This window comes from Protopterus annectens, chromosome 6.part0 (assembly GCF_019279795.1).
Source record: "Protopterus annectens isolate FY-2018-M chromosome 6.part0, PAN1.0, whole genome shotgun sequence".
In the NCBI taxonomy this organism is placed as follows: Eukaryota; Metazoa; Chordata; order Ceratodontiformes; family Protopteridae; genus Protopterus; species Protopterus annectens.
Genome location: NC_056737.1, coordinates 1548630523 through 1548657154, shown reverse-complemented (window position 1 = coordinate 1548657154; position 26632 = coordinate 1548630523). Strand labels below are relative to the sequence as shown.

Below are 26632 nucleotides of genomic sequence, written 5' to 3'. Positions count from 1 at the left end.
CACTAGAAGCTAAACCAGTTGTTGAAGTCAATTATTTTTTGTTGGTATTGCGGTATCATTCTTGGTGAAGGTAAAGTGCTACTTAGGACTAGGTTCATACCTGCCTGGGACACGTACTCTGAGAGCTCAATCATGTCTCTCTTCATATAGTCCAGGGAGGTAGGTCTGAAATCATTCACACCAACATGGACAGTGACAGAGTTGTACTTGTACTTGTGGAGAGACTTAAGTGCATGCATGATGCAGTGGATTCTGGCACCAGACAGACAAAAGATCCTGACCTTTTCCTTGTCGAGCCTGATGAGGGGAACATCTGTGTCTCACAACTGAGTCACCAATGACTAGTATGTGTGGTTTATTATGTCTTTTGGGTTGTAATAGTTTATTGTTGCCTTATGGGCTGTGTTTGTGAGACACTGGTGTGTTGTCTGCTGTGTGTGATGTGTTTGGTGTTATTTGTGGAGTGTTTGTAAGTGTGTTTTGGAGGTCTCTGCTGTTTGGATAACTTTTTATTGAGGACATCTGCTTAGGTGTGTGTGTGTGTGTGTGTGTGTGTGTGTGTGTGTGTGTTTTGCTTGGATATGTGTAGTGTGGCGTTTATGCTGGCAGTCTTCTCTTTGTCAGGAGTACTGATTGTGGCGCGAGAGCACGGACTCCAGGTTACTGATGTACATGCATGTCTCTGCTGTCAGTAAACATGAGACAGTTGCTACATTGTCTCAGTATGCCCATGTCAACCAGGCTGGCAGGAGAAACCAATGGGAGCATAGTGTTCTGAATGCTTGGGCGGACTTATGGAGAGAGGGTTTTGATAAGAGTTTGTCCACAAGAGTGCAGACCAGAAGAACCTTGTTAAATGTAAAGTAACTGGCCTGAAGCACAAGTGCTAAAACCAAAACTAAGATGCTACAATAACAGATTAATTTAATCAGGCTACTAACGAGCAGTAATAAATGCAGCAGAATAAAAGCACTTGAACACTTAAGAGCAAGCAGCAAAAATAAGGTAATAAAGTAGGAAGAACACGATTACAGTAAAAGCAACTGAATAAAGTGTAAACATTTTTTAAGTGGCGAGAGAGGAAACAGAAGGTAGTACAAGATTAAGGAGCTAAAGGGGTAGGGCTTCCCAAATGCTCTCTCTGTACTCTGTACACTGAGCTGATGAGCAAGGACAGGGAGGAGTGTCCAAGGTCAAAGAAGCAAAGGGGTAGTCCTACCCAAAGAATCTCACTGCACTCAGATGCGTGATCAATTGAGATGGGGCTGGGAGGAGTGGACAAAATTAAATTAACAGCAGGGGTGGGCAATTCCAAAGCCACCAAGTTTAAGAGTAAAACACTTGGATGGGACGGCAGGAAAAACAAACAATGCAGACAAAAAAGGACACGAGCAACAAAGCAAATATATAAATCCTGTATAGTGCAAAGTAAGTGCAAAAAAAAAGTATATTTATCAGTTTATATATCAAATAGCTATAGAATCCAACCCAGACAGGAAATTAACTCTGCTTTATCAGCTCTGCACAAATTGTGAGAAATGTAAGTCTTTGTAGAAGTATTACACAGAGAATACACCTCAAGCTGTCAGATAAAACAGGAGTGTTGACTAAGTTAAACACCTAAGGTGGACTGGCTCCATATAAAATAACTCTAAAATCGATACTTAAATAAGGATAGTGGAAAAAATAAAGTAAAATTAGTCCTTACCCCATTTCCAATCTGAACTAAAATCACATTACAATGCTCACGAGAAATGCAACAGCTATCCGTCTGGTCATATAATTTAACGTCTTCATACCGTACTTCTCTCTTTGTAGCTTGCTCTGTTTTTCATTTGATTCTTTCGACATGCCAACTCTGATATCAACTCTGTATAGTTATGTATTGTGTTTTGTCAGTCACTGTGTATATAATGCTATGTATTTATTGTCTTTACGCGTGGGCTGAGACTGAAATAGGTTCATTGTGATCAGTGCTCAAATTCACATTCAAAATAAAATAAAGCAAAAATGTACATATTGTAAATACTGGCAAACATTAATATTGTTCTGCTTCTAAATAATTGCTTAAATTTTAACACTGTTTTGCCTCTCTGCTTGTGACTATGCTATACTATGCTGCAAAGCCTGTATATGCTACTTTTCCCAGATGCTGCTGCTGATTCACTGTATATTCAAATCACGTTAACCTTGTCGGCTCTTTTATGTTAATGCCTAACTCAGTATGATGCATGTCTTCCAAGTTTTCTGTTGTATATTTGCCTTATTGGCCTGGGTTGGCTGAAAAGGATTTGCTGGTTAACAAGTGAGTGAATAAATAAGTAAATAAATAGTGAAGTGTTCACTAGTTGGCAAGAGAACTAGGAAGACAAATATAGATACTTATTCAAGCATATGCATATTTGCTGTTAAGCATAATATTTGAGCAACTGAATGTTATGTTGACGTGAAAAGGTGGGATAATTAAGGCATTGACATTCTGTTGTAATGCATAGTGTTTTCAGTAGTAGTATTTCGGAAAAACATATTGCAAAGTGTGGGTGGCAGACAGGGTAGATAGAAGATGTGGACAACAGAAGGGGATTAGAGAAGAGGGAGAAGCAGGTGGGTCAGAGGAGGGGGTGGGATGAGGTAATTTAGTGATAAGGAGGGAGGAAGTGATGTGCAGTTTGGAAAGACAGTGGGTAAGGGAAAGATGAAGTTAGGATAGGAGGTATAAGGTCTAAAGATAGATGGGACTAGCACTCTGGGTAGAGATAACTCATACCTCATACCCCATGACATTTCCTGTCTAAGTTATATCTGAAGATTAGAACCATTTACATTTTGCAGAATTGGAGAGGTATTTTAACTGGCACAAACAGTTTTGAAGGGACTGAATATCTTTTAAGTTGGAGGAAAGAGATTCACAAGTTTTAGGACTCATAAGAGAAGAAGGTACGATCAGTACCTAGGTTCATAGGTAGGTACTAGGCTACTGGCCCTGGGGCCTATAATAAGCCTAGCCAAAAATGTACCCTGGCTTTCGCCACCCAAGAAAATTATTTTCCTGTACCCCTGTCAAGCAGAGCCACAGAGTTGATACCCGGGGTGAATTTCCTGTTTCCCATCCAGTCATTAAGATTTTTCTTGTAGAGTGCTAATGAGGAGCTTTGTTTGATATAGATAAGTAATTTGTTCCAGAGTATGGGAAGTCTCTGGGACAGGAATCTATCCCTCCAGCATGTTCTGTTTATTGTGGTGACAAGGTTTAGGTCCCTAGAGCGTGTAGCTCAGAGAGATTGAGATTTCTTTAAGTGGAGCATGTCCATCAACTCTGGGTTTGACATAGCGTTGTATGTTAGGCAGTGATCGTCTCTTAGTAGGTAATATGCAGTGGAGTAAAGCTGGAGTTTTTGAGACTGTCAGCGTAGGGTATCTGTTTGAGGCTGGTAATCCTCTTTTTGAAGTATTTGTGGCCTTTCCAGTTGTTGTAGATGTCTTGTTAGGTACATACCAAAGGGGGCTTTGTACTCTAATGGGTCTAATGAGTGACGAGTAGAGGGGAACAATGACCTCTTTTTTTTTTCCTGGATGAGAAACCTTTTGTGATGAGGTGTGCCACGTAGAAGGATTTCCTGACTACTGTGGTGATGTGATTATCAAAGGAGAGACTAGTGTCCACCTGTGTCCTAATGTCTCTTATCACACTTTCAGGGGTAAGTAAACTACCACCTATGTGGTAGCTCATGGGTACAGAGTTTTACCAAAGGGGATGACAATGCACTTTTTGGCATTGAGCTTGAGGCCATGGCTTTGACACCAGGCATCTGTCTCAGTGAGGCCTTTTGTAGGATGTCTACATCGTTAGGAGTTTCAGTTATGGCTCCTAGTTTGCAGTCATCTGCGAACTTCATTAGCCAAAGACCTTCTGTGTTAGCCTGTACTTCAGAAATGTAGATACCAAACAGGAGAGGACCCAGGACTGAACCCTGTGGTACTCCACTTGTCACTGGCCTGAAGTCGGATTTGGGGTCTGCTACTTTCACAGTGTGGGTTCTGTCAGTGAGCCAGTTGGCAACCCATCTTGTGACATAGGGATTTATACCTAGTTTAGTATATCTATAATTCCAGAGTGGGGGATGGTGTCAAAAGCCTTGGCAAGATCTAGATAGGCTGTGTGAACCACCTTACCCTCGTCTACGGCTTTGTTGACTGCTTCAAAGAAGTCTATCAGGTTTAGGAGACCAAGAGCTGCCTTTTACAAACCCGAACTGGATGGGGTCCAGAGTTTGGAGATTACCAATGTCTTTATTTATAAGTTCCATGATGATGCGTTCTATGTTCATCCAGACCAGGCTCGTTAGGCTAATGGGGCAGTAGTTCACGGGGTCCGTGGTGGCTCCCCCTTTGTGGAATGGGATAACCGTTGCTGTGTGCCATTCAGTGGGCACAAAGCCTGAGGTGAAGCTATGACTGAACATGGTGCTTAGGTGGGGTGCCAGTTCATTCTGTAGTTTGTGTAGAACGCAGCCTGGGATGTTGTCAGGTCCCATGGATGCTGTGTTCTTGGCTTTGGAGAGTGTTGTTTTTGTGTGCAGCCGTGATTACAGGAACTTTGCATTCTTCCGGTATAGAAATAGGCCCTTTAGGGGGTGAGAGGGGGGTAAAGTTGGCACTGAACCTATCCGCCAGGATGTTGGCAATATCGGTTGGTTTTGTATATTTAGTGCCATTGTGCTGTAACTCAGAGCAGATCTGAGTGTTGCCATTGAGATTCTTGACTGCTATAGAATGCTTTGTGGTTGTCTTTAGAATCAGTGGCGATTTTGTTTTCATAGCTAGCTTTGGAGGATTTTATGAGGGATCTCAGCTTCTTACTGAGGCTGACCAGGGAGTTCCTCCAGACATGGGATTTTACTCATTTTTGTAACAGTTTCTTTCTTCTGTCGTAGAGTTTGTTTATGGCAGGGGATCACCAGATTGGCTTCCTTTTTTTTGGAGGATAGCATCTTGGTTCTGTTAGGGATGGCATGACCCATGTACTCGTGTAAGTGCTTATTAAGTGCATTTGTGTGGGATTCAGCAATCGTACCTCTGTTGTCCGTCTGCATGGGTGTCGTGAAGTTTTCCACTTCTGTCTTAAGAAGCGTGAAGTTGGCTTTGGAGAATTTTTTACGGTGGTTTCCTTATTGGGGGGTGGGGGCGGGATGTGGATGTCTTGTAGCTTATTAGAGGGTGAATGAGATTCCTAAAGAGGGGGTGAAACCTGAGGTTGTAGTTGGAGAACTGAATAATAAAACTGCTTATGAGGACAGGGAAGGACTCCCGGTTAAGGGGATTAATAAAAATAAATGAAAAAAGGACTAGCTGAGATTTTTGTTTTCATGTAAGCAGACTGGCTTTTTAAGGGTCTGGCAGTGTTGTTCCATTTTAGGAAATAAGACAGTAGAAATTCAAATTTGATTTGACATGGTCTGAAAAGTCCATTTTTGGAGGACAATTAAGTTAATGGAATGGCATATTCTAACTGTGGTTGTAGAATGCCCTTACTAATAGAATTTTTTTACTGTGGGGAGAGAGGAAATTGGATTTTTTTTCTAACACAGAAGAGAGCTTTACAAACTAGCTTTAGCAATGGAGACATAGTATTGAAAGTTGAGTTGTGTATCAGGCAAGACCCTAAAGCAGCAAAAATAGTCTGTTATTTTGGTAGGGATTTGCAAATGTTGTGGTATCATTTTTAGTTTGTGCATTGTACCAAATAACATGGCATTTGTTTTCATCAGGTCAAGTAAGAGGTTCATTTTTTGAAACCAATTAGAAAGCAGATTAAGATAATTTTCAGGAGTACTCTGAGAGCCATGGCATGAGGATGTATTTGTCTGACATTCTCCTGATAAACCTCATCAGGATAGTCATGAAGAATGTCATTGCTTTGGTTTTGTGCACTCTGTTCAGCATTTATGTCATGTCTGTACAACAGTGTGACTGTTACTGTACACATTCACTTGTTGCTTTCACACGGGGTATTGTTTTGTGTACAGTCCCTCACTTGTCAGAAATAACATAGGCTAATTACCCTTTTTAAGGGCTATAAGAAATGCTGTAGGTGGATTGGACACTCTAAATTGGCCCTAGGTGTGAGTTCCTGCATGTGTGTGCCTTCTGTGGAAGGTTGGGTGCCGGGCTGGCAACTCAACACCATAAAACTCCACTGCCAATCATGAGCAGACAGATGATCTGCTGTGGCAACCCCTAACCGGGAAAAGCCGAAAGAAGGCGAAGAAGAATCTGAAACACGATATTGTACTTCTTAATATTAATGTATTAGTTGCTTTTGATCCAGGGGCTTGACTTAGTATCCTGAGTTGTTAACAGTGTACACACCTCTTTTTTCTGTGCCTTTATCACCAAAGTTTCAGAAGTGCCTTCAGATATATTATTATCCTCTGCAACTGTGTCTAATTTAAAGTCAAGATTTCATTTATTAATCCTTAACATTTCTTACAAACATTTTGACTTGCAGTCTTGTCTGAATGTTTTTTTTAACCCAAGTTTTCCTCTCCACACCTGACCCTCAGCTGCCCCAGATCCTTTCCTCATTTGACAGGTGCACCAAACATCCTTACTGTACCTCGCCTTTCTCCAGTCAATGTTCAGGGCCAGTGAGGAGATTGTGGTTCCTGGTACAGCATTATACAGGTGCTGGGAGTGGATTTTTTTTGTTAAACTCCCCAACTGTTGTGTATGTCAGTGACAGTCCATGCTAGGATGTGCAGTGGGCATTAGCTCTGCCTGGCCTTACACTTTTGCAAAGGGCTTGATGCCTGTAGGACATCCTGCTCACCACCAGGCAGCACTAAACTCTGTTGCCTGTCTTGCTTGCACCAGAGCAAATAAGGTGATGGTGTGTGCTAACATGTGACAAGCCCAAGTTCCCCCCCACCCCAGTGGTGCATGCCGATCCTCCCTGCCTGCACCATTAAGCACCCGAGCTGAGAGTTGAAAATGTTGCTGTAGTAAAGGGTTTATCCCTGTACATTGCCAGTGAAGACTAACTTTTCTGAATGTCTCTAATGCATTTTTAGACTTCACTGTTTAAATAATTGACAGCATATTGGCACACCATATATCTCATTTTCATATTTCAATATCATGCAAATGCTTTTAAAACACTTTTCTTTTACATATCTTTGCAGAATGATACTAAAACAGCTTCTGCAAAATTGATTAAATGCATAACAGTGCTTCCTTTTGTGCTTACAGCCACACCTACTATACAAGGTGTGAATTTAATTTATACCGTACTACTTGTGCACATCATGGCTGTTATTGCAATACATTCTTATTTTACTTCTCATTTTTACCTCTTTAGACTACTAACATTTTATTTTACTGAATTCCTTTTCTGCATTTAAGTTAGCCAAGTCTTTTAACTTTATATTTGTAATTTCATTTGCTCTGTCTAGATTTGTATTTGCAGAATCAGATAGGGTTAGATCTACTTATCTTCATATCCTGCCATTGTTTATTTCTTGTGTATTAAATTACTTCATCCCTTGTAACAGAATAAAAGCTTGTTAGTATTCAAAAATATTCACACTTATGAGAAAGAGCAATCGGTGTGCCTACTACAAGTCCAGATTGCTCTCAAGAAGTAATCCAGGCAGCAGTAAATATTAAAAAAAAATACCTACAGCCAGCATGTTCTCCACAAAGCATGAAAACAAACTCAACTATCAGAAGGGTGGAAGAAAACTTTCACCGTCCGCAAATGGAAATATAAAGGGAAAAAAACAGAAAAAGAAACTAACTCACCATCAAGACATTGGGAGCTTTCAGCAGAAAGCATGCACTCTCCTGAGTTCTAAATAAAACAAAAGACAAACAAAAGAGGGGTAGGTCTAATTTGGAATAAAAAATTTTATTAACTTTGAAAACATAACTACTTGCTAAACCCCTGTCAGTGGAAATTTCTTTTTATTTTAATAAGGTGATCACATTGGCTCTAGATGGGCAAGCCATTTTGCTGCAAAATAGGGGTCAGAAACTGCATTCTGTGCACACACTGACATGTGCATGCTGAACACACACAAAATACTTCCCTTAGATGTCCCCATTGTAGAAGAAGCCAGTGAAGAACATTAAAGTTAATTTATACAATTACATTATTTAGAAAAAGTGTTAGACTACTTTCGTAAATGTCATTGTATAATAACAATAGCTTAACTCCTGTGTGTGAGTAGTGCTGGATTTACCCACAGCTGGCTTAATTGATCACTTGGGCTTTATCGTCTTGATCAAGCCATGTCAGCTGTGGGCAGCTATAGCATTAATCACTTCCAGTCATGGGTTACTGCAAATTAATTCAGCAAACTGGAAGCTCTGAATTAATTGTGCAACTCACTGTATTCACAGTCCTTCTCTCATTAGCATAAACATTTGTAGTCTAGTACCTTGTGCCCTTGAAAGAACAGATTTTGAATAAATGGCAAGTTCTTGCTAGGCTGACTCTAATTCCAGGTCCTTTCTCTATTTACTGGTATTGTGTCTTTTTCCCTTTATAGAAAGACATAGTGATAAATATCTTAAAGGCTTCATCAAAGGCGTTATGTACCCTCAAAAGGACCATACTTAGTGCCTCATTACACCTTTCTCTCTCCAATGTGTCTACTATGCATTTGCATAATTTTATACAAACAAAAAATATATATTGTTGACCTATTGAACTATATCATTGTAAAATTGTTACTTAGCTTCTTTTTTATGCAACTTTAACTTTATGCATGTAACCCAACATATATGAATCTTTTTGCTATAACTGCTATTATATCAATATTGTTTAAAATTGTACTTGTTTAAAAATGTACTACTGGAGCTTTTCTCCCCGGGTCTCCACTGAAAATGGGCCACAAGCCCAGTTGGACAAACCCGGTTAACAAATGCCAGTAAATAAATAAATAAATCCCCAGGAGCATACTGAAATACAGGGGACTTGTACCTCACTCTTCTGAGGCAATCCACTTACTGCAGGAAATAAGCAATTCCTAAATTCAGAGCTTCCAATTTGCTGAATTAAGAAAATCCCTTATAGTTGTTGTGGCTCCACTGAAAATGAGTATCTGGCTTTCCCGGTCAGCAAATGTCAATAAAATAAATAAAATATACACCACATATACCAAGACCTGCTGTTCTGTGGATGGGTTATGACACCAATATGAAATCCCCAGGGTTCACTGACATGTTTAGCTGCTATTTCATCTAAGCTCGCTGAGTGGATATATGAACATTACTATAAAATACATAAAGAGAATAAAAACAATTCTCTTTTTAAACATTTGACTGACTGTCCCCATATTACTGATATTGAATATAAATTTGGTGTGATTGATAAGGTAGAAAATTCACATAGATGTAGAGGTTGGGAAACCCTTTTGGAATTTAAGGTATTGCTGTGGCAGCTCCGAATGCCACACACATGCCTGGGTTAAATGAATACGTCTCAGTAAATAACATTTTAAAAATGAGAGCTGCTAAGTCATCATATATGTTTTTGCGAGATTTTGATTAGTATATTTCATTTAATACTTTATATATTTCTGTAATGGATTACGTATAAAAATGTTTTATTGTTTTACACATTTTTTGAGTATTGCTTTAAGTGAAACCAAGTGATTCTGTGAATAGGATGAAATTTACTTAATTTATCTAATTGATTGATATATAACGATGATTGCATTTTAGGCACCCATGCACTGATGAAGTCCATTTTTGACCAAAGTGCTTAGCAAGGGTGTTTTCTACCAGTTTTCCTGATATTAAAACCTTGTGTCTGAAGATGATCTGCTTCCTCCTCTCCTTTACATGACGGCATCTCCTTGAATTTTTCAAATCTTTAAAGTTTGTCAACTCATTACACTCCCAGAAAATGTTTCCAGTTACTCTTTCTTCCCCATCGCACCTCAAACATTTGATGTCTACCTTTGGAAGAATTTCTTTGGAGCCTACTTGGGATATAAAAATAGTTATGTAAACACTTCCAAGCAAAGACACTAAATTATCTAGACTTTATTGCATATTTGGGAGACATACATATACTACCCCATTGTTTCTTTGTGAATTGCTTATCCAATTTGTTTTCCCATTCCTTTCTAACCTCCTCTGATTGATTCTTACAGTTACCATGCAATATTTTGTATGCTGTTATTACTTATTCCTTTTTAGCAGCAGCTTCTGGTTTAGGTTCTACTACAAACTGTACCAGTGCTGGTCTTTCACTTAGGATCCCCCTATTTCTTTCTTTTTGTCTGCACTCTGGTGTTTCTACTAGGTTTAAGCCAAGTTTCAGCTACAGTGAGGATAGCAGGCTTATTTTGGGTAATCCAGGCATGTAGGTCAGCAAGTTTATTTCTTATACTTCTAACATTTATGGCAGAAAATGTTAGGCTTGTGATAAACATTTCTGTAGTGGACCTGCTGGCCTTGCATTTGCCCACCCCTACTCTAAATTTGATCTTGTACACTCCTCCCAGTCTAGTGTCATTAGCTCATTCTACCTAATACAGAGAGAACATCTGAGAAGGCCAACCCACATAGTTTCTTTCCTTCTGTTCTTTCTTTCTCCCTTTCTTTTAAAAAAAAATCTGAATAGCCTTGTGTTCTGACTGCTTCTCAAACATTTTGGAAATATAGAGTATATTTTAGTGCATTTATTAAAACAGTGTTTGCCTTATAATTGCTACAACTCAAGTGCTCTAGGTTGCACTGCATCTGAATAGTTTTAGTGTGTTTTAGCTGCTTTTCTGTATATATAGACTTTTCTGTATATTTAGACTAGCTACTTATTCTACTGTATTACTGCCTCTTAAATCATTTTTCAGTTGTGCACGCCTTGCTTCATTTAAAAAGTTTTAAATTGCTAATTTTGTAGAGTTCTAATTGTATTTACTGTTTAGGGCTACACACTCAAGTGCGTTAGCCATTTCTGTGTTCATTTAGTGTATTATTGCATTGTTTAGCCTGTTTTAACCAAAAAAAAAAATACTATTTTGTTAGCTCCTTTCCCAGCTAGTATAGTCCAGATCCCAGGCTTTGCTGGTTTCAGGACTTTATTTTCTGTGTTCAGAGCTATCCAGACCTTGAAGTGATAGAGGGAAGTCCTACTGCTTACCAGTGGGAGTGGTGAGCATTGTACTGCCTGTCTAACACTAGAGGAGTGGTTCCAGCTCTGAAATTGTAATTTTAGCCATTTTGGTCTGATTTCTATCCCTTTCAACTTTCTGGCTTAAAAATGCACTTTTGCGCATTTTTTGCATCGTGCAGCACCACAAGGCTACAGTTAAACTATTCCAGGTGCCAGAAAGTCTGCTCTTCAAATTTTCCATTAGAACTAGCTGGTTTCTCAGTAGTAGCACTAAAATCTGACTCCCTATGACTAGCACTTGCTCTAGAACCTGCTGGAAAGCACTAAGAAGCCTTAAACTGATACAAGCACTCAACTCTCCTTGTTAATGAGGAGAAATTAATCATAGGCACTAAACAGCTTATAATTGCAAAATACTATGCTAATGTAAGGGAAAACAGATCTTGTACTTGACAAAAAAGCACCTAAACAGGCATGCCCAAGGGTCAGCTTCCAGTGATTTCTCCTGTCCACCTGGTGAATTTGGGCATACTAGGGCAATGCAGCAACTGCCTCTCATGTACACAGACAACCCTCTCCTCCTACCACCCAACACTACAACTTGCAAGAGATGCACTTACATAGCCAGACTGGAAGCAAAGCTCTCTCCAGTCAAGATTGTGCTAGACAGTCAAGAGGAGAAGGTTAACACCTGGACTAAACCGCAAGCAACACATAGCCCTTTAAAACCCACACCATCAACACCCACACATAGCAACACTAAACCCACATATGCGAAGTCCCTTAACATTAACCTGCCCAAGCAACAAGGACCTCTGAAGCTGAAAAGCAAACAGACACTAGTCACAACCAAAGTGACACACCACTCACAACACCAGTGTGCCACCCAACAACAGCCCTTAAGGCAAGACAACGTATCCAACACTTTAGTCATAGGTGCCTCTATAGTCAGGCACACTGATGGCCCACTCACCAGGCTGAACAAGTAGAAAATTACATTCAGCTGCCTGTCATTTGCCAGGATCCGCCACATAACACATGCACTCAAGTCACTCCACAACAAGTACAAATACGACTCTGTCATTGTCCATGTTGGAGTGGATGACTTGAGATATACCTCCCTGGACTACATGAAAAGAGACTTGGAAGAGCTCTCGGATCATGTGGCCCAGGCAGGTATGACCGTAGCCCTGAGTAGCATCCTGCCTTTGCCCAGAATGATACCACAGTATAAGGACAAAATGATTGACTTGAACAATTGGCTAAGCTTCTGGTGTCATTCAAAGGGGATCCAATATCTGTCTGCCTGGGACGACATGATCGACAAACCACGATGCTTTGCCAGAGATGGTCTGCACCTATCACCCTGGGATTCAGGTTACTGGCTAAAGCTCTTGCCACCCCTTTAGTGCCTTTTTTAGGCAAGGTTCAAATGACAAAACCACCACCGTAACAGATACAAGCATGCAAAATCTTAAGGTAATGCTACTTAATGCTAGAAGTCTAAACCTCAAAATGCAGTCTCTCAAGACACTCATAAAAATGGAGAACATCGATATCTGTGCAGTAACTGAGACCTGGTTCAAGGCTCGAGAGCACCCCTGCAATACCAGGCTACAACTCTTACCACACTTTTCAGCCACCAAACCAAGACCGAAACAAGGTGGAGGAGTGTCCATATTCACCAAGGATATTCACACCTACAGGCTAGTTGCCCAACACAATGCATCTGAAATTCTCTAGGTGCAACTAACACTAGGTAAGACTGCAATCCAAATTGTAGCTTGCTACAGATACCCCACCATGCCCACGATTCTCACTACACCTTTCTAAACATACTGGCAAATATTAAGATACAACCAAACACCCCCTAATACTGGGTGATTTCAACTACCCTGCCATTAACTTGGAAAACTTCTCTGGTACAAACACCTTTTCCCAACAGCTCTTGGAATTCATAAATTCCATCGCCCTGAATCAGCAAATCCATTGTCCCACCATGGGCTCCAATATCCTAGACCTGCTCATTACCAACATGGGAGATAGATGCTCCATACCGGTAGGTCACCCCCTCATTGGTCAGGTCTGACCATAAGCAAATAAGCCTTGACATCCACATCCCACCCCCACCCCCCAGTAAGGAAACCTCTGTAAAAAAACTTCTCCACAGCCAACTTCATGCTACTCAAGTCTGAAGTGACAAACTTCATGACACCCATGCAGATGGGAGTTGAAAGTTCGACTGCTGAATCCTACACTAAGGCACTGTACGAACACATCCACTTGTGCATGAATTGTACCATCCCAAATAGAACCAAGACGCTGTCCTCCAAAAAATGGAAGCCAATCTGGTGGTCCCCCGCCATAAACAAGCCATACAACAGAAGAAAGAAACTTGCAGAAAAGAGGAAAATCCCAGGATGGAAAAAAATCCCTTACCAACCTCAGTAAGAAGCTGAGATCCCTCATAAAATCCTCCAAAGCTAGTTACGAAAATAAAATTGCCAAAGATTCCAAAGACAACCACAAGGCATTCTATAGTTATGTCAAGAAGCAAGATGGCAATGCTCAGATATGCTCTGAGCTACAACAGAATGGTATTAAATATAGTGGTCCCAAGGATATTGCCAATATCCTGGCAGATCTATTTAGTGCTAACTTCACCCCCTAAAGGGCCCATCTCAATACCAAAAGATTGAGAAATTCCGGTAATCACGGCCATACAGGTAGACACCACACTCTCCAAAGCTAAGAATATAGCATCCATGGGACCAGATGATATCCTGAGCTGTGTACTACATGAACTACAAAATGAACTGGCATCTCTCCTAAGTGTCATGTTTAATCATAGCCTCACCTCAGGCTTCGTGCCCACTGAGTGCCGCACAGCTGCAGTTATCTCACTCCATAAGGGGGGATCCACCTTGGATCCCAGGAATTACCGTCCCATCAGTCTGACAAGCCTGATCTGCAAGGGTATGGAATGCATTATCATGGAACTTATAAACAAAGACTTTGGCAACCTTCAAACACTGGACCCCACCCAGTTTGGGTTTGTGAAGGGCCGATCTTGTCTCCTGAACCTGATTGACTTCTTCGAATCAGTCTCAAGAGCTGTGGTCGAGGGTAAGGTGGTCCACACAGCCTATCTGGACCTCGTGAAGGCCTTCAACACCATCCCCCACTCTGGAATCATAGATAAGCTTACTAAGCTGGGCATAAATCCCTACATCACTCGATGGGTTGCCAACTGGCTTACTGACAGAACCCAAACTGTAAAAGTAGCTGACTCCAAATCCAGCTCCAGACAAGTGGAGTACCTCAGGGTTCAGTCCTGAGACCGCTCTTGTTTGGCATCTATTTCTCTGAAGTACAGGCCAGCATTAAGGGACTCTGACTAACAAAGTTTGCAGATGACTGCAAACTGGGAGCCATTATTGAATCCCCAAATGATGTGGATATTCTACAAAAGGGCCTTACAGAAACAGATGCTTGGTGCCAGAGCCATGGGCTCAAGCTTAATGCCAAGAAATGTATAGTTATCCCCTTTGGGAAAAAACATGTACCCATGAATTGCCACATAGGTAGTAGTACACTAAACACCGAAAGTGTGATGAGAGACTTAGGGACACAAGTGGACAGTGGTCTCACCTTCGATAACCACATCACCACAACAGTCAGGAAATCCTTCTATGTGGCACATCTCATCACTAAGGGCTTTTCATCCAGAAAAAGGAGGCCATTGTCCCACTATACTCATCCCTCATTAGACCCATTATAGAGTACAACGCCAAACAAGACATCTGCAACAGCCGGAAAAGCCACAGAAATACCTCACTAAAAAAATCACAGACCTAAAGCAGATGCCCTATGCTGACCTTCTAAAAAAAAACTCCAGCTATATTCTGTGGAATATCATCTACTCGGAGGCGATCTCTGCTTTAACATACAAGGCCATGTCAAACTATGAGCTGTTGGACATGCTCCACTTAAAGAAATCCCAACCCCTGAGAGCCACACGCTCAAGGGATCTAAACCTTGTCATCACAATGAACAAAAAATGCTGGAGGGATAGGTTCCTGACCTAGATACTCCCCATACTCTGGAATAGACTGCTGATACATGTCAAGCAGAGTGCCTCCTTGGCCCTCTTCAAAAGGAACCTTGACAATTGGATGGGAGATAGGAAATTCACCTCTGGGATCATGTCAGTTACCCTGATAAACAGGGGTCCAGGGAAGTAAATATTGTGGGAAGAAATATCCAGGGAATTGTTATGGCTAAGCTTGTATAGGCCCTAGGGACTAGTACCAGCCTATGAACCTATTACTGGGGTTGGGGTTTGATTGTTGCAGGATTTAGAGTAGTGTGTGGAAGAGAATTGTCTTGACATTCATTGTGATAGGTAGAGCCATAATGAGGGTCCTAGTCCTCCTAGAAGGATTTTATTATATTGGGGAATTACTGATGCTTTTTTTTTTTGTTGTTGTGTATTTTTCCCACTTAATTTTGTTTTGTTTTGAGTTGAAATGGTGTATATTGAAATGGTGTTAATCATTGTCTATTTGGAGTAAAGGTGAGGTGTGTCATTAAATAGGTTTGGTGCAATGCATGGAGAGTGTAGGGAGGAAGTATGAATAGGTGGTTGGGACCGAGTAGGAGAGAGATTGAGAGCTATTATAGTGCCATGGTAGGATGACAGATGGCTGTGTAAGAAGAGAAGACTTGAGTATAAGCTAAGGAGTAGCATAATTAAGTAAATGGATCTGTCTGTTATTGTTGGCAGGTGGTGGGGAATTAGGGATCAAGAAGGAAAATGTAGCAGGGCAGTAGGATATTTAGTGGTGTTGGAGTATGAAAGTTGATAAAGGATAGTTAGAAAATAAATTTTCTATGAAGGGAGTTAGGTTGTCCTATTATCTTTGACATGTAAAGAATCAAAGGGTTTAAAAGGCTAGAGTATGAGGATGTAATTAAAATAAGTTGAAGTGAGGGTGTAATGGGGAAAAGTGGAAGGTACAATTTAGAGTAGATGAGTACTGTTAGGGAGGGGAGTCACTATGAATGAGTATAGTGTAATGCAGTATGGGAGGAAGAAAGGTAGTCGGGAGGGGTACTAAAAGATTTAATGTAAGTTGTGAATTAGTTAAAAAAAAGAAACAGAAGTGTTTGTATGATACTAGTAAGGCTTTTTGGGTAGGGTTAAGGAATGAGTCACAAGTGAAATGTGTATGTGGGTCTTAAAGTAAGAGGTGTGAGTGGGAATTTGGGGGTAGGGGATTGAAGTGGACTTTCGCCCTCAGGTAAAATTATAACAGAGTAATCTATAGCCAGTACAAAACAATTAGCAATTACAGCTGAGTGACGTCTCCAGGCGTTTCTGCAGTTACACCCTACTGCTCCTCTAGGCGTCAAATACTGCCTGTTCATATTTGCATTAATAATTCCAAAACCATGTTACATACAAGGTATTGGAAAATTTTATCTTGAAGCATACATGATAGCAACACAATTGTATTGATATATGACCTCTGTCAATGGGTATTTGTTAAAAATGTAAGGTGATAACTTCAATTTTTAAATACTGAAGCCACTCCTACTAGGGTTTAAAGGTATACACTCAAAAGAGCTCTACTGGAGGGAATGAGTTTTAACAAAGAGGTACAAAGTGAAAAAGGTTTTATTTCATTCCCTAAATTCAGAAACCTAGCAGCTAAGGAGACTAGCATTTACACTGTAATCCGTTGGTCAAGAGTAAGGACAGTGGCCAACATTTTTCAGCACAGGGAGGCACTTATTTGACTAATACACAGCAAGGTTCTTCAAGTTAAATGTGCTTACATTGTACAATGACAAAATTCTCTGTGAAGACGTTGTCAGGAGTTGGGCCTTGCAGCAGAGGCCCTGCAGTATCGTATTTGTATGTTATTGACATCAGGTTTTGCACTTTGAGGGAAGATGGTGAAAGAGGAGACAAGAGTGAAGGGATATGTAGCAGTACATTCTACTATAGTGACCTTCTCATTCTCAAGTCATGTTATAACAGAGAGTAATTAGGTTATTAGCAAACAGGTACAAAGTATACCTTGTGTTCCTAACAGAGCTCTGAAGTAACCCTGCTATATTTTGGAAGTATTTTATTCCTAGAGTGAAGCTACAGTTTTTTTCTGTATTTATTATATGCTTAACTTTATTTGTTCAGAGGATTAAGGTTTCTTTTTGCTTTGCTTTATTTCATCTTGAACAGAGTTATGAATACGTTTCCCAACTTTATTTGTAAAGCTAGCAGTTAGCTCTCTTCAAATGACATCAGTGAACAATGAAGCAAGTGTTTATTACTTAGTCTGTTTAATTTTTTTAGTGTTAATAATTAATTTCACAAGTGTTCATGAGAAAACTTTTATATGTTCTTAGTTATATACTAGGCTATCTGCTTTTTTAAGCTACTTTAAGCCTAGCCAATTTTCCTCAAAAGCAAGAATCAAACCCTGTACCTGGTATATGTGAGTAAACACCTTAACCAATATGCCAGACCTGATTATTCTATATCAGGGCCTGTCTGAAGAAAATGTTTTGAGTGTTTAAAGCTGTTTAGATAAAAATTGAGCACATAAGTGAATTGGATAAATCCTTCCGTATCTTGGGTAAACCACTTATAATAGATGATAGTGATTCCGAAACAATGAAGTGCTGATAAAGATCAGTGTTGATCAGTCTAGTCATGAGCATATCATAGAGGGTCTCTCAGACAGTTTTAATGAGCTTCCCAACTTGCAATCTAGAGATGGGAATATAGGTGTCTGAATCACTCAATAGAAGGTTCATCTTGTTTTCAAAATCAAGACTGCTTATCACTACTACAGCACCCCCTTTATCAGCCTGACAGATCTTATAGTTGTGTTAGACCATAAATCCTGTAGTGCTCATCTCTCCTCACGTGTTAAGTTATGAAAATTCTTTGTTGTTCATTCAGTCTGATAAAAAGCTCTCTTTCACAATCTTTCAAAAATGTATCCACAGTAGGGCTCAACTGATGTACAAAAGTACTAGGTTTTTAAAGATGTTAGCAGTGCCTGGCATATTCTGTCTATAAATGGCTTTTAACATGCTATTTCTTGCAAAGATCTTAAGGCTTAAAATAACATCACTGATTTTCAAGGGAGAGGAGAGAATGAAGAAAAGCCCTTGATTCAGATGTTCAATGCTTAAGTAGTCAGAAATATTAACCACTAATGAGGCAGGGTTGATTGCTTCACGAGCTAAAGATGGTAATCTGCTGTTGACGGATCACCTACTTCTGGGATTCCTCATTGGTCTTAATCTGACAGGTATCTCCAGAAAAAACAATGGAATCTCAGTCTCTTCTTTGCTATCCTCTTTACGCTTCGCACCCAGATTTGGGATGGAGGACACCTGGTACTTCAGTTTAATGCTGGAATTTTTACGAGAAGGGGTTGCATTTTGTGGGGCTGACATACTGTATGGCTGGGTGTTATGTTTCTATGTCCAATACATTACCAGGTTCACTCAAGATGTAATCCATAGCTGGAGCTGTTTCATCATTAAGGAGTATAAGTTTGTTTCCTAGATGCTTGTCTGTTGGACTGGGGTCATACAAAAATGTGGCCCATTTTAAGGTCAGTGTAGTCTCTTTCTAATTTTTTTCTGTTTAATAAGCCGTAGTTTCAAATCATATTCAGACTTGTTTATATAAGCTGTCTAACTCTTCAACAAAGATCAGCTTTATAGTGTGACTAGGTATCATTTTGGAACTCTTCAACTTTAGCAATTAAATCATTCTCCAATGGCTTGAAAAGAAATCAATGAGCAAAAGGTGTTTCAGCAAAGTATTAGTTTAAGGGTGTGCACACTTATGCAACCAGCTTATTGTACGTTTTTTATTTTTTACCCTATCAGATTTGTTTTTCAATTGAATTGTACAGGTTATAGGTTACATTTTAGGTGGGAAAAGTTTTGAAATGATTTATTGTGGTCTCATTTTTTTAATATCACAAAAACCTGGCATTTTAACAGAGGTGTGTACACTTTTTGTATCCACTGTGTGTGTGTGTGTGCGTGTGTGCGTGTGTGCGTGTGTGTGTGTGTGTGTGTGTGTGTGTGTGTGTGTGTGTGTGTGTATATATATATATATATATATATGTATGTATATGTGTGTGTGTGTGTATGTATATATATATATATATATATATGTGTGTGTGTGTGTATATATGTGTATATGTGTGTATATATATATATATATATACCTCCATTGATATTTCTTTTATTTACAGGTGACATAACTGAAATAAAACTGGAAAAATACATTTTGTTAGAGGAGAGTATTACAAAAAGTTAAAGAAGGTATTTTGTCTTACAGATCCATCTGTTCCATGCAGTACGTTGGTCAATGCAGTTGGGAATCTGTGCTCATCTTTATCTGATGATACAACCAAGCAGATTCAGCTGTTACTAGGGACGCAGGACCTCAACAGGTACCTATCTTTTTCACAAATTATACAGGAAAGTTTGTAAACTGACAGCCAAAAAGATCGGTCTGAAAGATATAATTATCATAACAAAACAAAGGTTTCAACTGTTTACTTTTCTGGAAATAGAGGCTTTTGTTCTTATGGGTATAAAATACTCAGTTTTCTCAGAATTTCAAATTTTGGTCTTAAATTAGTGATGCTGTCTTACAGCATTGTGTCTGTATTGCATTTGAATATGGTACTGATTTAAACTGTTTGTTGCCTTTTGCTGTTAGCACAGAATCTGGCTTAATATGAAAATTCATTTTTTTTTATTTAGGCAATTTAACTTTCATATTTAGTTTTAACTGTTGACATTTCTGACTTTTATACATGGGAAGGAAGCAGGAGTACATCCATCCATAACCCCTTTTTGCCATTTTTGCACATGGAGTTGGGGTGTCACAGCAACAGAGACAATCACATAGAGCCAAGCTTTACATCACGTGCAACACACACTCACACCTATGGCCAATTTTAGTGTGTCCAGTCCACTTGCATGTCTTTGGAAACCAGAGCACCCAAAGGGAAACCCATGCGAACACAGGGAGGACATGCAGACTCCAAACAGAAGAATCCTAGGATGAAAATTGAACAGGATAACCTCTTTCTGTGAGGTGACAACAATATCCATTGTGTCACAGTGCCACCCTGTGACTTAAATATTCAGCAAATTCTAAAAAAATGTGCCTTTTAGTTGTAGTGAACATCAGTCACTGCCTTCAGTTTTTTCCAACAGACTTTCACCCGTGTCATCACAACACTCAGTTTGTACATAAACATGAATGAATTAGTAAGGAATATTTTAGAAGACTAAAACTAATACTGAAAACAGAGCTGACATCTAGGAACAAACACCAAGCTATAAATCAATTTGCTCTCCCTGTCATAACATATAGTTTTGGAGTAATTGACCAGCCCCAAAAATAGTTGGATTGGTTGGACAGGAAAACAAGAAGGATGATTCATGTTTATTAAATTTATAAAAGTTGCTGTATACCAAGACTATATATTCCCCCTTTTGGAAGGAGGTTTGGACCTCCTCAAATTGATTGCATGTATGGATCTGTAGTCCTAGGATTGCATGCATATCTGATGACCTCACAAGACCCAAATGTATCAGCTAGATAACCACGACTGCAGGAACAATTTTAATGAAAGACACCATAAAATAGATAAAAGACCAGCGCTTTTGCAAATGCTTCCTCAGGTCTTAATACAGGCATCTGTTCAAACCTTACATTTATATGCACATAAAATCAATCAAACAGTAAGAGGTAATTAACGTCTTAAAGGGATATATACATAAACTATTATTTCAACTTGAGTGCTTTCAAAACAGGTTTCAAGCTAACATTACTACTGATTCCTGGCTGTTTGTGTGCTTGTAGTCATAAGATCCATCTCAGTTCTACCTGTTCTAAAATGTTATTCATATCTCCCCCTCTGCAATTAACATGTACCACTTGTAACACTTTAAAATTAAAATGGTGACCAGGATGCATCATTAATGTTTTACTAAAGCATTGCTGTCATTCTGTCTGCGTATCTCATGAAAATGTTTACTGATACGTTGTTTTAACTTCTGTGTGGTTTTACCCACATAATAACTGGGACATGAGACACAAATAGCTAAGTAAATCAAATGTGTACTATTGCAGTCTGCATAAAATCTTGGTGTAAACTTAAATGAAGTATTAGGACAAATAAAATCATGCTGTTTACTAATTACAGAGCAAAAATTACACATTTTGCATGGATGTGTACCTGGGTTAGTAACTGTTGAAACAAATTTCTTGTTATCTTGACATAATAACCTCTTCAAGTTAATATTATTCCTATAAACAAAGCGTAGTGTATCACCCACAATCCTAGCTGTATGTTGGTTAGTAGTTAGGAAGGACCAATGTTTCTGAATAATGTTCCTTATGGCATTGTTACTACTAGTAAAACTAGTTACAAAAGAGTGAGGATACACCTTATTTGAAGAACTATTCCCATTAGTAATGTTTCCATCCTGACTATTATAAACAGTATTATGAGAAACATTACTTTGTGCCCCTTGTATTATATGCTTTTTATAGTCTTTCTCTACAATGGGCTACCCTACTTCAGTGACTCCAGTTGGAAGCAATGCAGTCGCCAATGACATGGTCACGTCCACCCCCATTTTGTCGATGAATAATGACAATGTGACTATGACTCCACCTCCTTACCAGCAAGTTCTGACTTATGCTCAGGTGGGAGCCTAACATAAAATAATGAACCCTACTACTATAGAATGTTTTGTACCACTCACCATTCAACAGAAAGGGTTCAGACATACTCGCTCGATAAGCCAAGGGAAACAGAAATGGAAGTTCTTGGGGGACCGAAGACATGTGAACAACAGGAGGACTCGGAGGTAAAGATACTTGTGAATCTTTCAGATTGTGTTGAACTCTACAGAACTAAGCGTACTTGACAGAGGACTCTTTTGTTCCTGCAGCAGTGGCCAGGCTAAGCGATGTTTGTACCGATTTAAGGATGTTTGCTCTTAATTTGTCATGTAAACTGTTGTTTCAAAAAACAGGAAAGCTAAATAAGATTTCAAAATATAGCAAACCCAGTATGTTTGTACCGCCCATGCCTACACATATAGAGTATTTTGTTAGAATCTTTGAAGATCATCTATGTAAAATGCTCACTTCGAGTTCTAATCATGATTTTTAAAATTTAACAGCAGCTGAAAGGCAAGCACTTGAAGGCTTATATCATAATATCAATATTTGTATAAAGCCTGCTGACAAGGGGGGGGTTGTTTTGTTAAATATGAAGGATTATGTTAGAGCCATTCAAGAACTTCTTAGTGACACTGATACATACTTGGTAGTGGATAGGATTATTATTGAAACAATTAGTGATAGGATTCTTGATTACTTAGATGAACTACTTGTAGGAAGATACATTAATGAAAGTATGTATGATTTTTTGTATGTTATTCATCCAGTCATATTGGTAATCAAAGGCTTGCCAAAAATACACAAGTCTGTGCATCCACCCCCTTTGACATCTATTGTCTCAGGAGGTGGTTGGACAACTGGGCCACTTTCTATATACATTGAAAACAAATCGAAGAAAGTGATACCTATGATTGTCAGTATATTTAAGGATAGAATGCATTTTTTACATGATTTTAAGGTATTTATTCAAGACACTGACACTAGTGTTTTTTTAATGATGACATGGATGTTAAGAATCTGTTTACCTAATGACTATGGCGTTGAAGCCATTAGGGAGATTTTACTTACTACTGACACATTCACTGGTTTAGATGTTGATATTATATGTACATTTTTGGATTTTATCTTGAACAATAACGTGATCATGTTTTTGCAAAAATGGGGTGTTGCCATGGGCACCCCATGCGCAAACTCTTATGCGAACCTTGTTATGCATTTTTGGGAATGTAAACATCTGTTTCAACATCCAGATAGCCATAAGGTCAAATTATATCGATGTTTTGTCGATGATGTTTTTATGTTTTGGGATGGTGATGAAAATTCTTTAATTCAATTTATTACTACAATGGAATCTACAATGAATTTCTTGAAGTTTTACCATAACTAGTTCATATCAACGTATTGATTTTTTGGATGCAGCTCTTTACAGAGAGGAAGGAGGTATTATATCAACTACCCTATATAGGAAACCATGTTGGTGCAATGGGATATTATGCTATGATAGCATGTACCCACGACATGTTTTTCCCAACATTATGAAAAGCCAACTACTAAGTGTTAAAAGGGTCTGCGAAGGTCGAAACACATTTGATACAGAAATGAAACAAATGGAACAACATTTTGTAGAGAGAGGTTATGAAAAGCATGTAATACAAGGGGCGCAAATTAATGTTTCTCATAATACTGCTTATAATAGTCGGGATGGAAACATTACTAATGGGAATAGTTCTTCAAATAAAGTGTACCGTCACTCTTTTGTAACTAGTTTTACTAGCAGTAACAATGCCATAAGAAACATTATTCAGAAACATTGGTCCTTCCTAACTATTGACCAACATACAGCTAGGGTTGTGGGGGATGCACACCATGCTTTGTTTATAGGGATAATGTTAACTTGAAGAGGTTATTATGTCAAGATAACAAGAAATTTGTTTCAACAGTTACTAACCCCGGTACACATCCATGCAAAAAGTGTAAATTTTTGCTCTGTAATTAGTGAACAGCATGATTTTATTTGTTCCAATACTTCATTTAAGTTTACACCAAGATTTTATACAGATTGCAATAGTACAAATTTGATTTACTTAGCTACTTGTGTCTCATGTCCCAGTTATTAAGTGGGTAAAATCACACAGAAGTTAAAAGAACGTATCAGTAAACATTTATATGAGATACGCAGACAGAATGACAGTAATGCTTTAGTGAAACATATAATGATGCATCCTGGTCACCATTTTAATGTTAAAGTGTTGCAACTGGTACATGTTAATTGCAGAGGGGGAGATATGAATAACATTTTGGAACAAGTAGAACTGAGATGCATCTTAAGACTACAAGCACACAAACAACCAGGAATCAGTAGTAATGTTAGCTTGAAACCTATTTTGAAAGCATGCAAGTTAAATTAATAGTTTATGTATACCCCTTTAAGAGGTTAATTACCTCTTATTGTTTTATTGTTTGATTTTATGTGCATATAAATGTCAGCTTTGAACAGATGCTTGTATTAAGACCTGAGGAAGCATTTACGAAAATGCTCGTCTTTTATCTATTTTATGGAGTCTTTCATTAAAATTGTTCCTGCAGTCATGGTTATCCAGCTGGTTCTTTATTTGTTTGGCATTTGGCCTTCCAGTTTGGGTGTTTGGTGCACGCTGGTAATTATTTGCTACAAGACCCAAATGTAGTGAAAGTTTTAAAACATGAGGGGAATAAGTCTAAGATGACTTCCCTGCTTAGTTTAGCAGAAACATGTCGGTGTCAAGCAGGAATGGAAATCAAACCAGAAGTAGTTAAAAAATCAGGCAGCAACTGAATGTGCCAGAAAACAAAACAAAGAATATAAGGTTGAAGATCAGATGAGAAGGCAAGAAATGTGTAAAATGCATAAATATAGTTGCAGGTATAGAAAACTCTTGGAACAACCTCATGTTGTTCAGGGCTGAATGTAGGAATTGTTAAGGCCAGGTGAGTTTAAACCAAAAGACAAAATATTAATATTGCTGGTCCAAACTAGTGGACTATGTACACATTAGTTTGCAAAGACCATTGAACATGTGGAAGAAACAGATAAATGTAGGTTTTGTAAAACTGAATTGGAAACAGTCACATATGTTGTTGCTGGTTGTGATATACTAATGGCAGAAGGACTGTGTACTGGATGGTATAATAATGTGGCAAGATTGTTGCATTGGGGATTATGCAAACATTATAATGAAGTAGCTGAAAACATTGGGAACATGAGCCACAAAGTTTATAGAAAATTATGAAGTTTATAACACATGGGAATCACCCATTACCAAGAGATCAAAAATAGATGTGAGAAAACCAGATATAATAGTCCATGAAAAAACAACAAAAGTAGTATTGATAAGTGAAATTGCTACACCCATTGACTATAGTGTCTTTTATACAGAAAAATACAAAGTCATAAAATACCAGAATTTGTAGGCAGAAATGAGGGCCATGTGGAATAAGAATACCCAGACAGTTCCAATAGTTGTAGCAGCTATGGGTCTTATAAAAAAAGAATTTACAGTCGTACTTAGAATTGCAGGAAGAGTCATTGCTGAGCAAATTACGAGTGCTGAGAAGAACACTTCTGGTTAATATCCTCATCTCATACCTTCATATCTCATTACAAATTGGACACCGTTTCCTGAGTAGAGCATCCTTTGGCTCCGCGGTGCTCTGGAATATCCTTCTATGAGGGCCACCCAGGTGTTGGTAGCTGGGTACTCTGTCCCACAGGTTGAAGACCAAATGAAGTCAACCATTTCAGATAAAGAAGTTATGTACTAATTTCATGAACTTTAATCATACTTTGACTTAGGAATGGGGTCCATACCAGCTGTGGTATTAGAAACCCAAAACACATGGAGAAATTCAAAAAGATTCTATAGGAATGAGAAGTATACTAACTGGTTCTCTGAGAGAGCAGCTGATGCATGGAATAGACTACCAATTACATTAAAGCAAGCACTAGTTTAGATATATGTAAAAACAGCCTGGACACTTATGGGAACAACTGTTTGGTGTATTGGCAGGCTAAAAAGGCATTAATGCCTGTACTTGAAATATTTGTATGTATGTTTCTAGAACATCTAACATTTTAATTTCTTAATTTCTTAGCAAAATCCCTATACTCGAACATTCTACATTTCATACAGACCATGTAATCTTGTTTCCTCACAAGGCCTCAATTGTATTCCTTTTCACTTTTTAATACATCTTGTATCCAATAAAAATATAAATCTGAAGTAGGTACTTCATTTGTCTGCAACCTTTGGGTATTGGATCCGATCCGGCAACTTGTTTCACAGCTATCAGATCCGAGCTCCTAGCTCCTCCCCTTACCCATAATCCCCTGCCAACCCTGACTGACCTCAGATCTAGTTTGCCGCGCTTAGTGAAAGCAGCTAGATTCAGAGCTCCTAGTCTGTTCAGATAAGTTTTCAACTTATTATACTTATTGTTATAACTTTTTATTAAAAGGTTGTGTGTGTTAGGTTTCCCCTTATTTTAGTCCTAGAACCTTGTATTTTTTAGTGTAAATTCCTCCCCTCCCCTCGCTGGTACATAGTGTTTATGTGGGTCGGTGTGTGTTTGGGGCCTTGTGTGAGTGAGTTTGTTTTTTTGTAGTGTAATGTCAGAGGCCCCAAAACCGATCTTCTCTAAATGCACCGAGTGTGGCCATAAGCTTTCACCGGCGGATGGCCACACTCGGTGTGTTCGGTGCCTTGGGGTTGAACACCTCT

The 26632-nt window shown here is 38.9% G+C and overlaps 1 protein-coding gene across 4 annotated transcripts in view; it reads left to right on the top strand.

Annotated features, from left to right (window-relative positions):
* Window positions 1-26632, top strand: part of CEP70 (centrosomal protein 70) — a 2129610-nt gene that overhangs the window by 1805772 nt on the left and 297206 nt on the right. For all 4 annotated transcript variants that reach the window (XM_044075003.1, XM_044074999.1, XM_044075002.1 and 1 more), the window contains one exon: window positions 19503-19617. In XM_044075003.1, the coding sequence (XP_043930938.1) occupies window positions 19503-19617 (115 nt within the window). The remainder of the gene's footprint in view (window positions 1-19502; window positions 19618-26632) is intronic.